General features: G+C 45.4%; 1 protein-coding gene across 2 annotated transcripts in view; it reads right to left on the reverse strand.

Moving 5' to 3' along the window:
• NXN (nucleoredoxin) overlaps positions 1-19,058 on the reverse strand; it is a 100,085-nt gene that overhangs the window by 35,731 nt on the left and 45,296 nt on the right. For both annotated transcript variants that reach the window (XM_087883462.1, XM_087883463.1), the window contains exon 2: positions 2,354-2,471. In XM_087883462.1, the coding sequence (XP_087739588.1) occupies positions 2,354-2,471 (118 nt within the window). The remainder of the gene's footprint in view (positions 1-2,353; positions 2,472-19,058) is intronic.

The following is a 19,058-nucleotide window of genomic DNA, read 5'->3' on the forward strand; positions in this document are numbered from 1 at the left end:
TGGGAGTTGAAGTCCACAAGTCATAAAGAGATCATCATTCTCCACCTCTGTACCTAGACCAGAGGTGTCAATTTCATTGAGGACTGCATCAGGGCTGTGGTTGACCTTGTAAACAGTTTTTTTTTATTGTTTTATACAGAAACAAACATATAATACATCAGTCATCCCGTGTGTCATCTTGGTGTTTCTTCAGTAACTTCTTTCTTCCTCTTGTTACTCCTCTTTTCTTCCTTTTTTTTTTAAACAACATCCCTCTTACAATACAATATTTTCATTATATCATTCTCTTATTTAACTATTAAATTATTTATCCATATCTATTTTCTAACCAATGATAAAATTCTCCCCATATCTTAAAATATTCTGCGTCTTCTCTTTCTTTAATTTTCCAGGTAAGTCTATTCATTTCTGCACAATCTAAAAATTTTTTTAATCGCTTCCCCTTCCGAAGGGATTTTCTCTGCTTTCCATCAGGGTGGATTTGATTTAAATCGAGTCGATTTAAATCATGATTTAAATCATGATTTAAATCACTAGTAAAAAGACTTGATTTAAATCAACTCGATTTAAATCATAATTTTTAAAGAGCAACTGTCATCTCTGCTCCTCCTTTGACCCACCGTTGACTGACCGATAGTCCCCGTGTTGCAGAATATACAGCCTCCTGCTACATAATTAAGCTCCATTTCATGCTGAATAAACTAAATGATTTATGTATCTTAAATAGAAAACTATCTCACAATAGATTTTTACCCCAAGTTTTTTATTAAAATAAGTTCGATAAAAATAAAAAAAATCTGATTTAAATAAAAAAATCCAATTTAAATAAAAAAAATCCGATTTTTTTTATTTTTTTAAAAAAATCATTGATTTTTATCCACCCTGCTTTCCATCTTTGCGCAAATACTATCCTTGCTACAGTTATTACATGTATAATCAAATATATATTTTCTTTACTAATTTTCTCTGGAAGGATACCCAGTAGGAATAGCTCAGATTTTAAGTCAATATGTTGTTGAATCATGTCTTCCAACCACATCTTAATTTTGCTCTAGTAATTTCTAGCTTCTGGGCACGTCCACCACATTATGATAATGAGATCCTGGTGTCTGATGGCATTTCCAACACTTAGTTGATTTATCTTTAAAGTTTTTTGCTAATTTTTCCGGGGGCAGGGCTATGGTTGACCTTAAGGGTTCGGATAGGCGTGTGGGTGTGGCCAGCTTGACGCCATTCCCCAAACTGCTGGCATGTTTCCTCTTCGCATTGGGTAGACCGGGCCGAAGCAATGCAAGCCGGCCCCTTACATTTTCCAGGACGTCCCCGTGGACCAGATCCGACCACATTGCGGGCAATGATGGGTTGCAGGAGGCTGCGGCAGCCGAAAACTTGCGGGACCGCCTACTACCACCAATAGCCTCTCACCGGCCGGTACGCTCTCACAGAGAGGGGCTCCTCCGGGTGCCGTCGGCCAAACAATGTAGAGTGGCGGCCCCTAGGGGCAGAGCCTTCTCTGTGGGGGCACCTACTATCTGGAACGAGCTCCCCCCCCCGGAGATACGGAGGTTCCCGGACCTGCGCACCTTCCACCGCGCTCTAAAGACCTTTTTATTTCACCAGGCGGGCCTGGCCTAGCTTTCTCCCTCTTTCTAAACATTTTTAATATTTTTAATATTTTTTAGTATTTTTAATATTCAAAGTTTAAATTTGTTTTAAATTGATTGGGGTTTTAAATCTGTCTGGGCTAAACTATTTAATTCGATTTTATCTCTGCTTTTTAAATTTTTATTGTTGGCTGTTCACCGTCCTGAGTCCTTCGGGAGTAGGGCGGTATATAAATCAAATGAGCCTTGATAGTACAGTGGTCTACGCACCCTGTTATTAACACAGCTGCCTGCAATTTACTGCTGGTTCGAATCTCTCCAAGGCTCAAGGTTGACTCAGCCTTCCATCCTTTCTAAGGTAGGTGAAATGAGGACCCAGTTTGTGGGGGCAATAAGCTGACTTTGTATTAAAAAATATACAAAAGTATGAAGGCTATTGCTTAACGCATTGTAAGCCGCCCTGAGTCTCCGGAGAAGGGCGGCATATAAATCAAATAAAAAAATAAAAAAATAAAAGTAAAAGTAAAGTAAAGTAAAATAAACGGACCTTGGGAGCCCGTTTTCGCTGGCAGAGCGCTATGGGCCACCATAGGCGCCCTTGATATGAGTTACATCGAGCTGGCCACGCCCCCTGGCCACGCCCCCCCAGTGGTCAAATACAACCCGGATGCGAGTTTGACACCCCTGATCTAGATGGACGGGAAGAATTCTGTTGGACCAATCGGGAACCTGCTCCGTCTTCCCCTTACCTTCCGGGTCATCTCGGATTACCAAGAGGCCATTCCGACAAACCACTTTCCCAGTGTTGGCATCTATAAATATCAGCGAGGGGATGTTGGATACCCGGAATTTGTTCCACAGTTTCAACTGGCAGGGCAGAAAAGTAAAAAAAAAAAAAAAAAAAGAACAAAAGAAAGAAAAGAGAATTAAAAACACACGATGGAACCAGAAATGCAATTCTCTCTCTCTCTCACACACACACACACACACACACACACACACACACACACACACAAACCAGGGAAAGAAATTATCTGTATGTAGGCCAGTGATGGCTAACCTTTTTGCCATCGTGTGCCAAAAGTGGGGGGAGCACAGGGGTGGCGCACGTGCATGTGCCCACACCCATAACTCAGTGCACCCCGCCCCACCGTGCATGTGCGTGTGACCCCACCCATGTTCTCCCTGCTATTGGCATGAGATGGCACAGTGGGACCGGAAGGCCCGTTTTTCGCCTCCCCAGGCTCCAGAGCCTTCCTAGGAGCCTGGGGAGGGCAAAAACAGCCTTCCCCAACCCCACCGGAAGCCCTCCGGAGGCCGGAAACGACCCATTTCCCGATTTCCGGTGGGTGTCAGGTTTCGATGTCGTCTCAAATAAAATAAATTGCACTTCCAAACAAATAGTCTTTGAAGAAATCTTTCATTTTATTAAGCACGACAACCTGTCCCCGATCGTGGCGTAGCCAACTCTGACTTCCTGATCCCAAACCTTCCCTTTCCGTTCCCCAATTCTCTGCGCCTCATTGGCCCTCTTCCAAATCACTCTCCCCATATCTACTACTTCAGCTCCCAGGAATGTCCCCCCTCCCATCTCATCTCCTAAGGGATATTATCTTCAGGGAAAATAAGTAGGTGAGAAGTCAAGCGTCCTCTTGCCAGCTGCCCCCCTCTTCTCCTTCTTATGTCAGCACTAGAGTAAATGCAGGTTGAAGTGCTGACATCGGGCCTGGAAGGCCCGAAAATCAGCTGGCCTGCATGTGCACATGCGCTGGAGCTGAGCTATGGCAACGCTTGCGTGCCCACAGATATGGCTCCGCGTACTCCTGTGGCACGCGTGCCATAGGTTCGCCATCCCGGATGTAGGCCGTCCTCCATTGACGACCCTTTGTTTAGAGACCGTTTGAAAGTTACAACAGGACTTACGACCAGTCCTCACACATACGACCATTGCAGCAATCCCTTCCCCTCACAGTCACATGATCGAAATTTGGGCACTTGGCAAGATTTACAACGGTTGCGGCAAGCGGAGATCACGTGATCTCTATTTGTGACCTTCCCAGCCGGTTTCCAATGAGCAAATGGAGGGAAGCCAGATTCACTTAACAACCAGGCGATTCATTTAACAACTGCAAAGATTTACCTAACAACCCCGGCAAAAAAGGTCATTAAAATCAGGCGCAACTCACTTAACAATCGCCAGGCTTAGCAACAGACATTCTAGTCATAACACGAGGACTATCTATATCACGCTTGCTTGATTCCCGTAACAACTGCAATGATTAATTTAAAAACCACCGCAGAAAAAGGTCATAAAATCAGGTGCAACTCACTTACCAACCAAAATTCTGGTCGTAAGTTGAGGACTATCTATGTAATGCTCGATTGATTCACTTAAGAACTGGACTGATTCACTTAACCACCATGGTAAAAATGGTCGTAAAAACCAGGCGCAACTCACTTAACAACCGCCAGGCTTAGCAACAGACATTCTAGTCATAACTCGAGGATTATCTATATCACGCTTGCTTGATTCCCGTAACAACTGCGATGATTAATTTAAAAACCACCGCAGAAAAAGGTCGTAAAATCAGGCGCAACTCACTTAACGACCAAAATTCTGGCCGTAAATCGAGGACTACCTACATAATGCCTGATTATAATCTGGTTTTGGCTCACAATTCAGAGAGTAAGCAGCTTCGCATCGCTTTAAGAATTACTTCTCCGCAAGCCAGTTGGTGAATTGGCGGTTTCCCTTCCAAATCTGTGGGATTACAAAAACCCCCAAGGCACCCCCTGACTGTGCATGATGGGAGTTGAGGTCCAATATACCCAGAAAGCCACAAATTGCCAAAGCCTTAAATTCATGCAGCTTAAAACACACACAAAATTGAAATAAAACCTCTCTCTGGTTTATTCAGCCACCGGATTCTTTTGCAATAAATGGATTAAATGAACGTATAAGGAGTAGCTACAAAAATGGGAAGCGAGAAGGGGAAAAAAAATATGCATTCCTCATTTTATTTTTTATTCAGGAAGGAAGGAAGGAAGGAAGGTTGCTTTGAGGGCACGCTGGGCGCGAACCAGGGGTGGGTTCTAAAACTTTTTACTACCTGTTGTGTGGGCGTGGCTTATTTTTGTGAGCGTGGCTTGATGGTCATGGTCTTGCAGGCCTTTCATTACCTAATTGGGTAACATCATCACTGCTAAAAAGTGGAGTTTATAGGAAGGAGGAGGAGGAGGAAGATGGAGAAAGAGGAGGAAGGAGGAAGAGGAGGAAGGAGGAAGAGGACAACGATGAAGGGGAAGGGGAGGAAGAAGGGGAGGAGGAAAAGGAGGAGGTGGAGGAAGGGAAGGAAGAGGAGGAAGAGAAGGAGGAAGGAGGAGGAGGAGGAAGGGGAAGAGGAGGAAGAGGAGGAGGAGGAAGAGGAGGAGGAAAAGGAGGAGGAAGGAGGAGGAGGAGGGAGGGTAAGAGGAAGGAAGAGGAGGAAGAGGAACAGGAGGAGGAAGGAGAGGAGGAGGAGGAAGGGGAGGAGGAAAAGGAGGAGGTGGAGGAAGGGAAGGAAGAGGAGGAAGAGGAGGAGGAGGAAGGGGAAGAGGAGGAAGAGGAGGAGGAGGAAGAGGAGGAGGAAAAGGAGGAGGAAGGAGGAGGAGGAGGGAGGGTAAGAGGAAGGAAGAGGAGGAAGAGGAACAGGAGGAGGAAGGAGAGGAGGAGGAGGAAGGGGAGGAGGAAAAGGAGGAGGTGGAGGAAGGGAAGGAAGAGGAGGAAGAGGAGGAGGAGGAAGGGGAGGAGGAGGAGGAAGAGAACTGTGGACTCCCTGTGCTCTCTAATTTTGGTGGGTTTTTTGCAGACGTTTCATGTCCCAACTAGATAACTTCATCAGTGCCAGAAGGTTTATGGTGACGAGGAGGAGGGAGGAGGAGGAGGAAGGAGGGGGAAGAGGAGGAAGAGGAAGGAGGGAGGAGGAGAACTGTGGACTCCTTGGTGCTCTCTAATTTTGGTGGGTTTTTTGCAGACGTTTCATGACCCAACTAGATAACTTCATCAGTGCCAGAAGGGAGGGTGGTTTATGGTGAGGAGGAGGGAGGAGGAGGAAGAGGGGAGGATCATGAAATGTCTGGGGGGAAAAAACCCCAAGCACAGAGAATACCAAGAATCCTAGAATCATGCTCCTCCACCTCACCACAAACCCCACTCCCTTCTAACACTGATGATGTTAGCTAGTTGGGTCAAGAAACGTCTGCAAGAAAACCACCAATTTCAGAGAGCATCAAGGACCCCAAAATCTTCTTCCTCCTCCTGCTCCTCCTCCTGCTCCACTCCCATCCCTTCTAACACTGATGATGTTATCTAGTTGGGTCATGGAACATTTGCAAGAAAACACAACCAAACTCCGAGAGAACCAAGAACCTACAGTCCTCCTCCTCCTCCTCCTCCTCCTCCTCCATTCTCTCTCCCTCCTAGCACTGATAATGCCACCTAGTTAGGTCAGGAAACGTCTACAAGAAAACCACCCACCTCAGAGAACCCCCAGCACTCCACAGTTCAACCCCGAGCTCCAAATATTCTCTTCCACCGTTAAAACCCGCAACGCGCAGATCCGCCTCCCGTAATCAGAACCCCGATGGCGCTACGACGTCGAACGAAAGTCCATTTCTTCCACCGCCGTTTAACCGCCCCGCTGGCTGGCTCATTCGGCCGCTCAAATCGGAAACCTTTCGGCTGCAGCCATTCAACTGAGGACACTCGCTCGCTTGCTCGCTCGCTGGCAACCTTCCGACCCCTAAGACGGAGGAAGAATTTGAAGAGGCCGCAGGCTTTGGAGGCGGCCCAAGGAGATCTATTTGCAAACTCTCTTCAAGCCGAGTGTCCACTTCAAACCGGCCAAATCCTCCTGTTTGTTTGGCCTGCACCTTCCAGAAGAGCCTCTGGTGGGTGGTTTGGGTTGCGTCAGCTTTTTTGGCCGGCCGACAAGCCAAGGGCTTTTGTCCTCGGGTTACAGCTGAACCCGTGTGGCATGAGAGCCGACGGCGCAGGAAGCCGAGGGCCGTCTCGGGGAATGAAAAGACAGATTTCGCTAGCAAAGGAGAAGGAGGAACGCAACGCGACCAACACAAGCGGAAGGGGATGAAGGACCGAGAGGTTGACTCAGGAAAAAATTATTACAGGCAATCCTTGACTTACAACCACCAGAATCGAGGCCAAAACAATTTCTGTGGCTAAGCGAAACGTTGGTTAAAGTTGGTAAGTTTTGCAACCTTTCTTGCCACAGTTGTTAAGTGGATTGGATAGGATAGGATAGGATAGGATAGGATAGGACAGGACAGGACAGGTCAGGACAGGACAGGACAAGATAGGACAGAATAAGATAGGACAGGACAGGACAGGACTAGGATAGGATAGGATAGGATAGGATAGAACAGGATAGAATAGGAATATGGGAATAGGATAGGATAGGATAGGATAGGATAAGAATGGAATGGAATGGAATGGAATGGAATAGAATAGAATAGAATAGAATAGAATAGAATAGAATAGAATAGAATAGAATAGAATAGAATAGAATATGGGGATAGGATAGGATAGGATAAGAATGGAATAGAATAGAATAGAATATGGGGATAGGATAGGATAGGATAAGAATGGAATAGAATGGAATAGAATAGAATAGAATAGAATAGAATAGAATTTGGAGATAGGATAGGATAGGATAGGATAGGATAGGATAGGATAGGATAGAATAGAATAGAATAGAATTTGGAGATAGGATAGGATAGGATAGGATAGGATAGGATAGGATAGGATAGGATAGGATAGAATAGAATAGAATAGAATTTGGAGATAGGATAGGATGGGATAGGATAGGATAGGATAGGATAGGATAGGATAGGATAGGATAGGATAGAATAGAATAGAATAGAATAGAATAGAATAGAATAGAATAGAATAGAATAGAATAGAATTCTTTATTGGCCAAGTGTGATTGGACACACAAGGAATTTGTCTTGGTGCATACGCTCTCGGTGTACAGAAAAGAAAAGATACATTCGTCAAGAATCCTAAGGTACAACACTTAATGACAGTCATAGGGAACAAATAAGCAGTCAAATCATATTAGGAAACAGTCAATATAAATCGTAAGGATACCAGCAACAAGGTTACAGTCATACAGTCATAAGTGGGAGGAGATGGGTGGTGGGAACAATGAGAAGATTAATAGTAGTGCAGACTTAGTGAATAGTTTGACAGTGTTGAGGGAATTAGATATTTTCCCAGCCCTCTTTTTGACTCGTGCAGTAGCCAGGTCCTCCATGGAAGGCAGGTTGGTAGCCGTGGTTTTTTCTGCAGTTCTAATCATCCTCTGAAGTCTCTGTCTGTCTTGTTGGGTTGCAGAACTAAACCAGACAGTTTATATATTGTTAAGTGAATCAAGACGGTTGTTAATAATCTGGCTTCCCCATTGATTTTGCAAACCAGATTTTAAAACAAGAACACAAGGCCAAGGATGATCCATCAAACAAACGCCTTTCAACAGCCCAGCAGGCAGGAATACAACAGGGAGAGGGCGAAACCGTTGCACGCCCCCTCAGATGATTTGACTTTTGACCTTCCTGCTCTGATAGGTTTATGATCACGGTTCTCCGCTGAGACAAAAAAGGGTGTGTTTTTTTTAGGAGAATGAACTAAAATAGGCTTAATCCGGTAGCGTTAGGAATTCTCAGTCTATGTTTGTTTGCAATGTACTTTTTTTTTAAAATGTACCTGTTTAATTTAAGCTATTGGTCTACCACCTTCACACCTGTCAAAAGCAAAACATAGCATGTTGTTCATACTATTAAATAAAACAAAGCAAAAACTTTTTCCCCAGAATTTCCCAGACAGCATGCTTTAAGATGCCAGCTTGCTAGGGAATTCTGGGAATTGAAGTCCACCATGCTTTAAGGTGCAAGCTGGCTGGGGAATTCTGGGAGTTGAAGTCCAACCATTTTAAAACACACTGGCTGAGGAATTCTGGGAGTGAAAGCCCTCCCTCTTAAAGCATGCTGACTGGGGAATTCTGGGAGTTGAAATCCACCTATCTTAAAGCATGCTGACTGGGGAATTCTGGGAGTTGAAATCCACCTATCTTAAAGCATGCTGACTGGGGAATTCTGGGAGTGGAAGTCCACCCGTCTTAAAGCATGCTGACTGGGGAATTCTGGGAGTGGAAGTCCACCCCTCTTAAAGCAGGCTAACTGAGGATTTCTGGGAGTTGAAGCCCACCCCTCTTAAAGCATGCTGGCTGGGGAATTCTGGGAGTTGAAGTCCAACCATCTTAAAACACACTGGCTGAGGAATTCTGGGAGTGAAAGCCCTCCCTCTTAAAGCATGCTGGCTGGGGAATTCTGGGAGTTGAAATCCACCTATCTTAAAGCATGCTGACTGGGGAATTCTGGGAGTGGAAGTCCACCCATCTTAAAGCATGCTGACTGGGGAATTCTGGGAGTGGAAGTCCACCCCTCTTAAAGCAGGCTAACTGAGGATTTCTGGGAGTTGAAGCCCACCCCTCTTAAAGCATGCTGGCTGGGGAATTCTGGGAGTTGAAGTCCAACCATCTTAAAACACACTGGCTGAGGAATTCTGGGAGTGAAAGCCCTCCCTCTTAAAGCATGCTGGCTGGGGAATTCTGGGAGTTGAAATCCACCTATCTTAAAGCATGCTGGCTGGGGAATTCTGGGAGTTGAAATCCACCTATCTTAAAGCATGCTGGCTGGGGAATTCTGGGAGTTGAAATCCACCTATCTTAAAGCATGGCTGGCTGGGGAATTCTGGGAGTGGAAGTCCACCCCTCTTAAAGCAGGCTAACTGAGGATTTCTGGGAGTTGAAGCCCACCCATCTTAAAGCAGGCTGGCTGGGGAATTCTGGGAGTGGAAGTCCACCCCTCTTAAAGCAGGCTAACTGAGGATTTCTGGGAGTTGAAGCCCACCCATCTTAAAGCAGGCTGGCTGGGGAATTCTGGGAGTGGAAGTTAACCCATCTTAAAGCAGGCTGGCTGGGGAATTCTGGGAGTGGAAGTCCACCCATCTTAAAGCAGGCTGGCTGGGGAATTCTGGGAGTTGAAGTCCAACCATTTTAAAACACACTGGCTGAGGAATTCTGGGAGTGAAAGCCCTCCCTCTTAAAGCATGCTGACTGGGGAATTCTGGGAGTTGAAATCCACCTATCTTAAAGCATGCTGACTGGGGAATTCTGGGAGTTGAAATCCACCTATCTTAAAGCATGCTGACTGGGGAATTCTGGGAGTTGAAATCCACCTATCTTAAAGCATGCTGACTGGGGAATTCTGGGAGTGGAAGTCCACCCGTCTTAAAGCATACTGGCTGGGGAATTCTGGGAGTTGAAATCCACCTATCTTAAAGCATGCTGACTGGGGAATTCTGGGAGTGGAAGTCCACCCCTCTTAAAGCAGGCTAACTGAGGATTTCTGGGAGTTGAAGCCCACCCCTCTTAAAGCATGCTGGCTGGGGAATTCTGGGAGTTGAAGTCCAACCATCTTAAAACACACTGGCTGAGGAATTCTGGGAGTGAAAGCCCTCCCTCTTAAAGCATGCTGGCTGGGGAATTCTGGGAGTTGAAATCCACCTATCTTAAAGCATGCTGACTGGGGAATTCTGGGAGTGGAAGTCCACCCATCTTAAAGCATGCTGACTGGGGAATTCTGGGAGTGGAAGTCCACCCCTCTTAAAGCAGGCTAACTGAGGATTTCTGGGAGTTGAAGCCCACCCCTCTTAAAGCATGCTGGCTGGGGAATTCTGGGAGTTGAAGTCCAACCATCTTAAAACACACTGGCTGAGGAATTCTGGGAGTGAAAGCCCTCCCTCTTAAAGCATGCTGGCTGGGGAATTCTGGGAGTTGAAATCCACCTATCTTAAAGCATGCTGACTGGGGAATTCTGGGAGTGGAAGTCCACCCATCTTAAAGCATGCTGACTGGGGAATTCTGGGAGTGGAAGTCCACCCCTCTTAAAGCAGGCTAACTGAGGATTTCTGGGAGTTGAAGCCCACCCCTCTTAAAGCATGCTGGCTGGGGAATTCTGGGAGTTGAAGTCCAACCATCTTAAAACACACTGGCTGAGGAATTCTGGGAGTGAAAGCCCTCCCTCTTAAAGCATGCTGGCTGGGGAATTCTGGGAGTTGAAATCCACCTATCTTAAAGCATGCTGGCTGGGGAATTCTGGGAGTTGAAATCCACCTATCTTAAAGCATGCTGGCTGGGGAATTCTGGGAGTTGAAATCCACCTATCTTAAAGCATGGCTGGCTGGGGAATTCTGGGAGTGGAAGTCCACCCCTCTTAAAGCAGGCTAACTGAGGATTTCTGGGAGTTGAAGCCCACCCATCTTAAAGCAGGCTGGCTGGGGAATTCTGGGAGTGGAAGTTAACCCATCTTAAAGCAGGCTGGCTGGGGAATTCTGGGAGTGGAAGTCCACCCATCTTAAAGCAGGCTGGCTGGGGAATTCTGGGAGTGGAAGTCCACCCATCTTAAAGCAGGCTGGCTGGGGAATTCTGGGAGTGGAAGTCCACCCATCTTAAAGCAGGCTGGCTGGGGAATTCTGGGAGTGGAAGTCCACCCATCTTAAAGCAGGCTGGCTGGGGAATTCTGGGAGTGGAAGTCCACCCATCTTAAAGCAGGCTGGCTGGGGAATTCTGGGAGTGGAAGTCCACCCATCTTAAAGCAGGCTGGCTGGGGAATTCTGGGAGTGGAAGTCCACCCATCTTAAAGCAGGCTAACTGAGGATTTCTGGGAGTTGAAGCCCACCCATCTTAAAGCCTGCTGGCTGGGGAATTCTGGGAGTGGAAGTCCACCCATCTTAAAACATGCTGGCTGGAGAATTCTGGGAATGGAAGTCCAAGCATCTTAAAGCTGTGTGGGGAATTCTGGGAGTGGAAACCCACCCATCTTAAAACGTGCCGGCTGGGGAATTCTGGGAGCTGAATCCACCCACCGCCAAGTTGCCAAGCTGCCCGGAAGGCGTTCCTGTGCTTAGATAAAAAGAAAATCCACATGGCCTCAGAGATTCTAATTTCCCTTGAAATAATGCTTAATTGAGGAAAACGGGCCTGCCGCAGAGAGGCTGCCAACTCCCTGCTTTCTGAGCCAAGATGTGGCTCCTTTGAACGCTTTTTGGCAAATGCTGAAATTATCAAAGCCCAGGAGGGCAATTTCGGTTGTCGGTGCATCTCACACGGCAAGAATGGAAGAAGGGAGACCATTTCTCCTGGCAGAACCAGAAACTCTCCCAAAACTCTGAGAGTGACGGACAAGTAGCCGATTGCAAACACCCCCAAAACTAGAAACCTACCCTCCGCCGAGCGTGCCTCCCCCCCCCGTCTCGCCCATTTTTTGCACGCCTAATCACATTTGGCGATGCACGCTTGGCTCCTAGCCCTTTGATTTGTTTGGAGAGCATCCGGCAGCTGACAACGGCCAGGAAAAATCCATCTTATTTGTCATAACAAATCCAAAGCAAACAGAGAGGCATTAGCCAATTAAAGTGGAATGCGGCAGCCAAAAGAGAAAGCTTGACCAGAGAAGGGAAGAATGGATATTGGGGGGGGGGGTTTGCAAAACGAGGCCTGGGGGTCTCCCCAAATTCCATCAGAAGAAGAGGAAAAAAAAGGGGAGGATTAGCACCATGGTAAAACCACGGAGAATCAGAGTCAGATGATTGGAGACGGAGTGGCACGAGGCGGTCCAGCCATCCTGGACATAATCGGTTTCCTGTTCCACATCCAGTGCCCCCCCCCCACCTGAGATTTGGGTGGTAGCCTAAATCAGCCAGAATTTTGGCCTGGATCCTAATGCAACCCATGTCCAACCTTCGGCCTGGCCAGGACACAAAAGGATATTATGAAGGTTGTTAAGGCAACCTTGCAAGAATGCAAGAAACGAATCTTGGCTTTAATTCATCCGTAAGTTTCAGAAATACCCACGAAGATTTCTCCGAATAGCAGACCGGAGTCTTAAAAAGAAAAGGAAAAACACTAAGATACAGATAGTCCTTGACTTATGATCACAATTGAGCCCCAAATCCATTGTTAAGTGAGCTTTGCCCCATTTTACGACCTTTCTTGCCATCGTTGTTAAGTGAATCAATGCAGTTGTTCGGTTAGTAGCAATAGCACTTAGATACCGCTTCACAGTGCCTTTACAGCCCTCTCTAAGCGGTTTACAGAATCAGCCTCTTGCCCCCAACAATCTGGGTCCTCATTTGACCCACCTCGGAAGGATGGAAGGCTGAGTCAGCCTTGACCCGGTCAGGATCGAACTTCCTGGCTGTGGGCAGAGTTTAGCCTGCAATGCTGCATTATAACCATTGTGCCACCACGGATTCCTTCCTTCCTTCTTGCTTTCCTTCTTGCTTGCTTTCCTTCCTTTTTGCCTTCCTTCCTTCCTTCCTTCCTCTTTCCTTCCTTCCTTCCTTTGCAAGGAATATCACTTAAGACTTATATACTGCTTCACAGTGCTTTCCAGCCCTCTCTAAGCGGTTTACAGATTCAGCCTCTTGCCCCCCAACAATCTGGGTCCTCATTTGACCCACCTCGGAAGGATGGAAGGCTGAGTCGGCCTTGACCCGGTCAGGATCGAACTTCCGGGCTGTGGGCAGAGTTTAGCCTGCAATACTGCATTATAACCACTGTGCCACCACAGATTCCTTTCTTCCTTCTTGCTTTCCTTCTTGCTTGCTTTCCTTCCTTTTTGCTTTCCTTCCTTCCTTCCTTCCTTCCTTCCTTCCTTCCTTTGCAAGGAATATCACTTAAGACTTATATACTGCTTCACAGTGCTTTCCAGCCCTCTCTAAGCGGTTTACAGATTCAGCCTCTTGCCCCCCAACAATCTGGGTCCTCATTTGACCCACCTCGGAAGGATGGAAGGCTGAGTCGGCCTTGACCCGGTCAGGATCGAACTTCCGGGCTGTGGGCAGAGTTTAGCCTGCAATACTGCATTATAACCACTGTGCCACCACAGATTCCTTTCTTCCTTCTTGCTTTCCTTCTTGCTTGCTTTCCTTCCTTTTTGCTTTCCTTCCTTCCTTCCTTCCTTCCTTCCTTCCTTCCTTTGCAAGGAATATCACTTAAGACTTATATACTGCTTCACAGTGCTTTCCAGCCCTCTCTAAGCAGTTTACAGATTCAGCCTCTTGCCCCCCAACAATCTGGGTCCTCATTTGACCCACCTCGGAAGGATGGAAGGCTGAGTCGGCCTTGACCCGGTCAGGATCGAACTTCCGGGCTGTGGGCAGAGTTTAGCCTGCAATACTGCATTATAACCACTGTGCCACCACAGATTCCTTTCTTCCTTCTTGCTTTCCTTCTTGCTTGCTTTCCTTCCTTTTTGCTTTCCTTCCTTCCTTCCTTCCTTCCTTCCTTCCTTCCTTCCTTTGCAAGGAATATCACTTAAGACTTATATACTGCTTCACAGTGCTTTCCAGCCCTCTCTAAGCAGTTTACAGATTCAGCCTCTTGCCCCCCAACAATCTGGGTCCTCATTTGACCCACCTCGGAAGGATGGAAGGCTGAGTCGGCCTTGACCCGGTCAGGATCGAACTTCTGGGCTGTGGGCAGAGTTTAGCCTGCAATACTGCATTATAACCACTGTGCCACCACAGATTCCTTTCTTCCTTCTTGCTTTCCTTCTTGCTTGCTTTCCTTCCTTCCTTCCTTCCTTCCTTCCTTCCTTCCTTCCTTCCTTCCTTCCTTTGCAAGGAATATCACTTAAGACTTATATACTGCTTCACAGTGCTTTCCAGCCCTCTCTAAGCAGTTTACAGATTCAGCCTCTTGCCCCCCAACAATCTGGGTCCTCATTTGACCCACCTCGGAAGGATGGAAGGCTGAGTCGGCCTTGACCCGGTCAGGATCGAACTTCCGGGCTGTGGGCAGAGTTTAGCCTGCAATACTGCATTATAACCACTGTGCCACCACAGATTCCTTTCTTCCTTCTTGCTTTCCTTCTTGCTTGCTTTCCTTCCTTTTTGCTTTCCTTCCTTCCTTCCTTCCTTCCTTCCTTCCTTCCTTCCTTCCTTCCTTCCTTCCTTTGCAAGGAATATCACTTAAGACTTATATACTGCTTCACAGTGCTTTCCAGCCCTCTCTAAGCAGTTTACAGATTCAGCCTCTTGCCCCCCAACAATCTGGGTCCTCATTTGACCCACCTCGGAAGGATGGAAGGCTGAGTCGGCCTTGACCCGGTCAGGATCGAACTTCCGGGCTGTGGGCAGAGTTTAGCCTGCAATACTGCATTATAACCACTGTGCCACCACAGATTCCTTTCTTCCTTCTTGCTTTCCTTCTTGCTTGCTTTCCTTCCTTCCTTCCTTCCTTCCTTCCTTCCTTCCTTCCTTCCTTCCTTTGCAAGGAATATCACTTAGACTTATATACCACTTCATAGTGCTTTGCAGCCCTCTCTAAGCAGTTTACAGAATCAGCCTCTTGCCCCCAACAATCCGGGTCCTCATTTTACCCACCTCGGAAGGATGGAAGGCTGAGTCAACCTTGAGCCGGTCAGGATCTAAGTTCCTGGCAATGGGCAGTTATTCTGCAATAACCACTGTGCCACCACGGCTGTAGTAACACAATTGTTAAGCGAATTTGTCCCCCCCCCCCAAGTGTGCTTGTCAGAAGGTCGCAAATGGGGATCACACTGCAACTGTCATAAGTCCATGCCAGTTGCCAAGCATCCGAATTTTGATCACATGACCAGGGGAATGCTGCCACACTATTATTATGCTATCGGAAGTGTGTAAACTGGTCATAAGTCACTTTTTCCAGGGCCGTTGTATCTTCAAATGGTCACTAAATGAACTGTTGTTAAGTCGAGGACTTCTTGTAACTTGAACCCACCTGCAGCCTTCGCTGATTGACCTCAGTGTTCACTTAATGACCGCTGCAAAAAAATATTTCGCAACCTTCAACCATAGAACAGAACAGAACAGAACAGAACAGAACAGAACAGAGTTGGAAGGGACCTTGGAGGTCTTCTAGTCCAACCCCCTGCCTAGGCAGGAAACCCTACACCCCTTCAGACAAATGGTGATCCAATCTCTTCTTAAAAACTTCCAGTGTTGGAGCCATTCACAACTTCTGCCTGCAAGTTGTTCCACTTATTAATTGTTCTAACTCTCAGAAAATTTCTCCTTAGTTATAAATTGTTTCTCTCCTTGATTAGATTTCTTCCATTGCTTCTTGTCCTGCCTTCAGGGGCTTTGGAGAACAGCTTGACCCCCAAATCTTCTTTGGGGCAGCCCCTGAGATATTGGAAGACTGCTATCCTGTCTCCCCTGGTCCTTCTTTTCATCAAACTAGACATACTCAGTTCCTGCAACCGTTCTTCGTATGTTTCATCCTCCAGTCCCCTAATCATCTTCGTTGCTCTTCTCTGCACTCTTTCTAGAGTCTCCACATCTTTTTCACATCGTGGTGACCAAAATTGGATGCCGTATTTCAAGTGTGGCCTTACCGAGGCCTTATAAAGTGGGATTAACACTTCACGTGATCTTGATTCTATCCCTCTGTTGATGCAGCCCAGAACTGTGTTGGCTTTTTTGGCAGCTGCTGCACACGGATGGCTCATATTTAAATGGTTGTCCACTAGGACTCCAAGATCCCTCTCACGGTTGCTACTATTGAGCAAAGTACCACATATACTGTACCTGTGCATTTTGTTTTTCTTCCCTAAATGTAGAACCTTCCTTTTTTCACCCTTGAATTTCATTTTGTTAGATAGCACCCAATATTCAACTCTGTCCAGATCCTTCTGTATCTTAAGCTTTTATCTTCTGGAGTGTCAGCTATTCCTGCCAGCTTGGTGTCATCTGTAAATTTGATGAGTTCCCCATCCATCCCTCGTCCAAGTGAAGATGTTGAAGAGCGCTGGGCCTAAAACAGAGCCCTGGGGTACCCCACTGCATATTTCCCATCATCGCATATGGAGGAAATTCCGGTCTCCATTATAGTCATAAGTCAAGGACTAACTGTCCTTGCCTGGTGGCGCAGCAGACTAATAGCCTGTTATTAACATTCAGCTGCCTGCAATTACTGCAAGTTCGAATCTCCCCAGGCTCAAGGTTGACTCAGCCTTCCATCCTTTCTAAGGTAGGTGAAATGAGGACCCAGATTGTGGGGGCAATAAGCTGACTTGGTATAAATATACAAAAGGATGAAGGCTATTGCTTAACGCATTGTAAGGCGCCCTGAGTCTCCGGAGAAGGGCGGCATATAAATCAAATTTAAAAAAAAAACAAAACTGTAACTTCAAAGAACAACTTCTGAAAATCATTTTGTCTGGCCTTCACATTCACACACCAATCTTCACCACACTCTGTATTTCTCAAGTTGGTGGTGAACATTTAAAAAAATTAATTCAATGTTTTCCAGGTCTTTCAGCAGAAGCTTCTTCAAACATAAATGGGACCAAGCGCCAAGAATCCTGAAAAAAAAATTAATACCCAGAAAATCCCTTTGCCCCTTAAGGCCCTTGGAGAAGACAATCTCCCCATTTAATTTTAGTTCGTACAAAAGAAAGGGAGAGACGCATAGTTGATTTTTCAAAAGCAACTCCTAATCAGAAGAGGATTCTGCAGCTAATCCCCTTATTAAGTTTTCGCCAGATATTTCTGCCGTATCCTTGACAAAACCGCGCAGCGCAAAACAGAGGGGGGACACGCTCAGATCCAAGGAAATTGGGAGGGGAAGGAATCCGGTTTTGGAATTGGAAAAAAAAAAAAAACCAGAAATGACTCAGAGCTTCAATACTTTGGAATTCTGAGCAAGCCAAATTTCGTTTCGAAATTTTAAAAAAAGAACTTACTGTGCTGCGAGATGCTAGAATTTTGCATTTATTGGGAGATGCAAGAATTTTGCACTTAAAGAGTCAGATGCTAGAATTTTGAATTTATTGGGGGATGCTAGAATTTTGAATTTATCAGGAGACGCTAACATTTTAGTGTGAGATGCTAGGATTTTGCATTTAGTTGGAGACGCTGGGATTCTGTATTTACTGTGAGATGCTAGAATTTAGTGTTTATCAGGACAGTTTAAATTTATTGGGAGATGCTGGGATTCTGCATTTATTGGGAGATGCAAGGATTTTGCACTTGGTGCGAGATGCTAAAATATGGAATTATTGGGAGATGGCAGAATTTTGAATTTATCAGGAGATGCTAAAATTTTGCACTTAGTAGGAAAGGCTAGAATTTTGCACAGTGTCAGATGCCAGAATTTTGCATTTATTGGGAGATGCTAGAATTTTGAATGTATCAGGACATGCTAAAATTTTAGTGTGAGATGCTAGAATTGTGAATTTATCAGGAGATGCTACAATTCTGCATGTACTGTGAGATGCTAGAATTCTTTGTTTATCAGGAGTTTACATTTATTTGGAGATGCTGGAATTTTGCACTTAGTATAATATGAGATGCTAAAATTTTGCATTTATTTGGAGATGCTAGAATTTTGTTGAGAGGAATATGAAATCGAAACAAAATAAGAACTAACGAGAGACGGATCTAGTTGCCAGTGGATCTCTCTTTTGTAATTATTATAAAGTTTTAAACCAACCGAAAGAATTTATGGTTTTGAACTCTGCAAGACTGGGTTTGTGTACCAATGCACTTGCTAAAACGCATAAAGTTTTATTAAAATTGAAAACAGAAGAATATTTTTTTATTGTTTCAAATAAATGGCATATAAATTGAATGAATGAATGAATGAATGAATGAATGAATAAATGAATAAATAAATAAATAAATAAATAAATAAATAAATAAATAAATAAATAAATAAATAAATGTTTTTATTGCCTTAATCGTTTTTAATTTTAGAACTGGAAGCCACCTAGACTCATGGACTGAGATGGCCAGCTATACAAATTGGAGTGAGTGAGTGAGTGAGTGAGTGAGTGAGTGAATAAATAGATAGATAGATAGATAGATAGATAGTAGAGAAGCAAGTTAGAACTAAGGAGAAATTTCCTCACAGTGAGAACAATTAATCAGTGGAACAACTTGCCACCAGAAGTTGTGAATGCTCCAACACTGGAAGTTTTTAAGAAGATGTTGGATAACCATTTGTCTGAAGTGATGTAGTGTTTCCTGCCTGGGCAGAGGGTTGGACTAGAAGACCTCCAAGGTCCCTTCCAACTCTGTTATTCTATTCTAAACACATGTATAATAAAGTGGGATTAAAAAACATGGTTATAACAGATTGAACCGTGGGGAAAACAGGTGGTTGAAAAGATTGAAATTTACACTGTGTAACGTAAAGAGGAATTTTTATAAAATGATGTACCGTTGACATAGGTCGCCAAGGGATACTCTCCGGAACGGAATTTTAAAACGGAGGGGAGGTTTCTAGTCCTCATGAGCACATACTGTAAAAGGCATTTCAAGGTGTGAGAACTGTGGCAGCCCGTGAAAAA

Source organism: Pantherophis guttatus, chromosome 1 (assembly GCF_059756535.1).
Source record: "Pantherophis guttatus breed Tessera chromosome 1, ASM5975653v1, whole genome shotgun sequence".
NCBI classification, from domain to species: Eukaryota; Metazoa; Chordata; class Lepidosauria; order Squamata; family Colubridae; genus Pantherophis; species Pantherophis guttatus.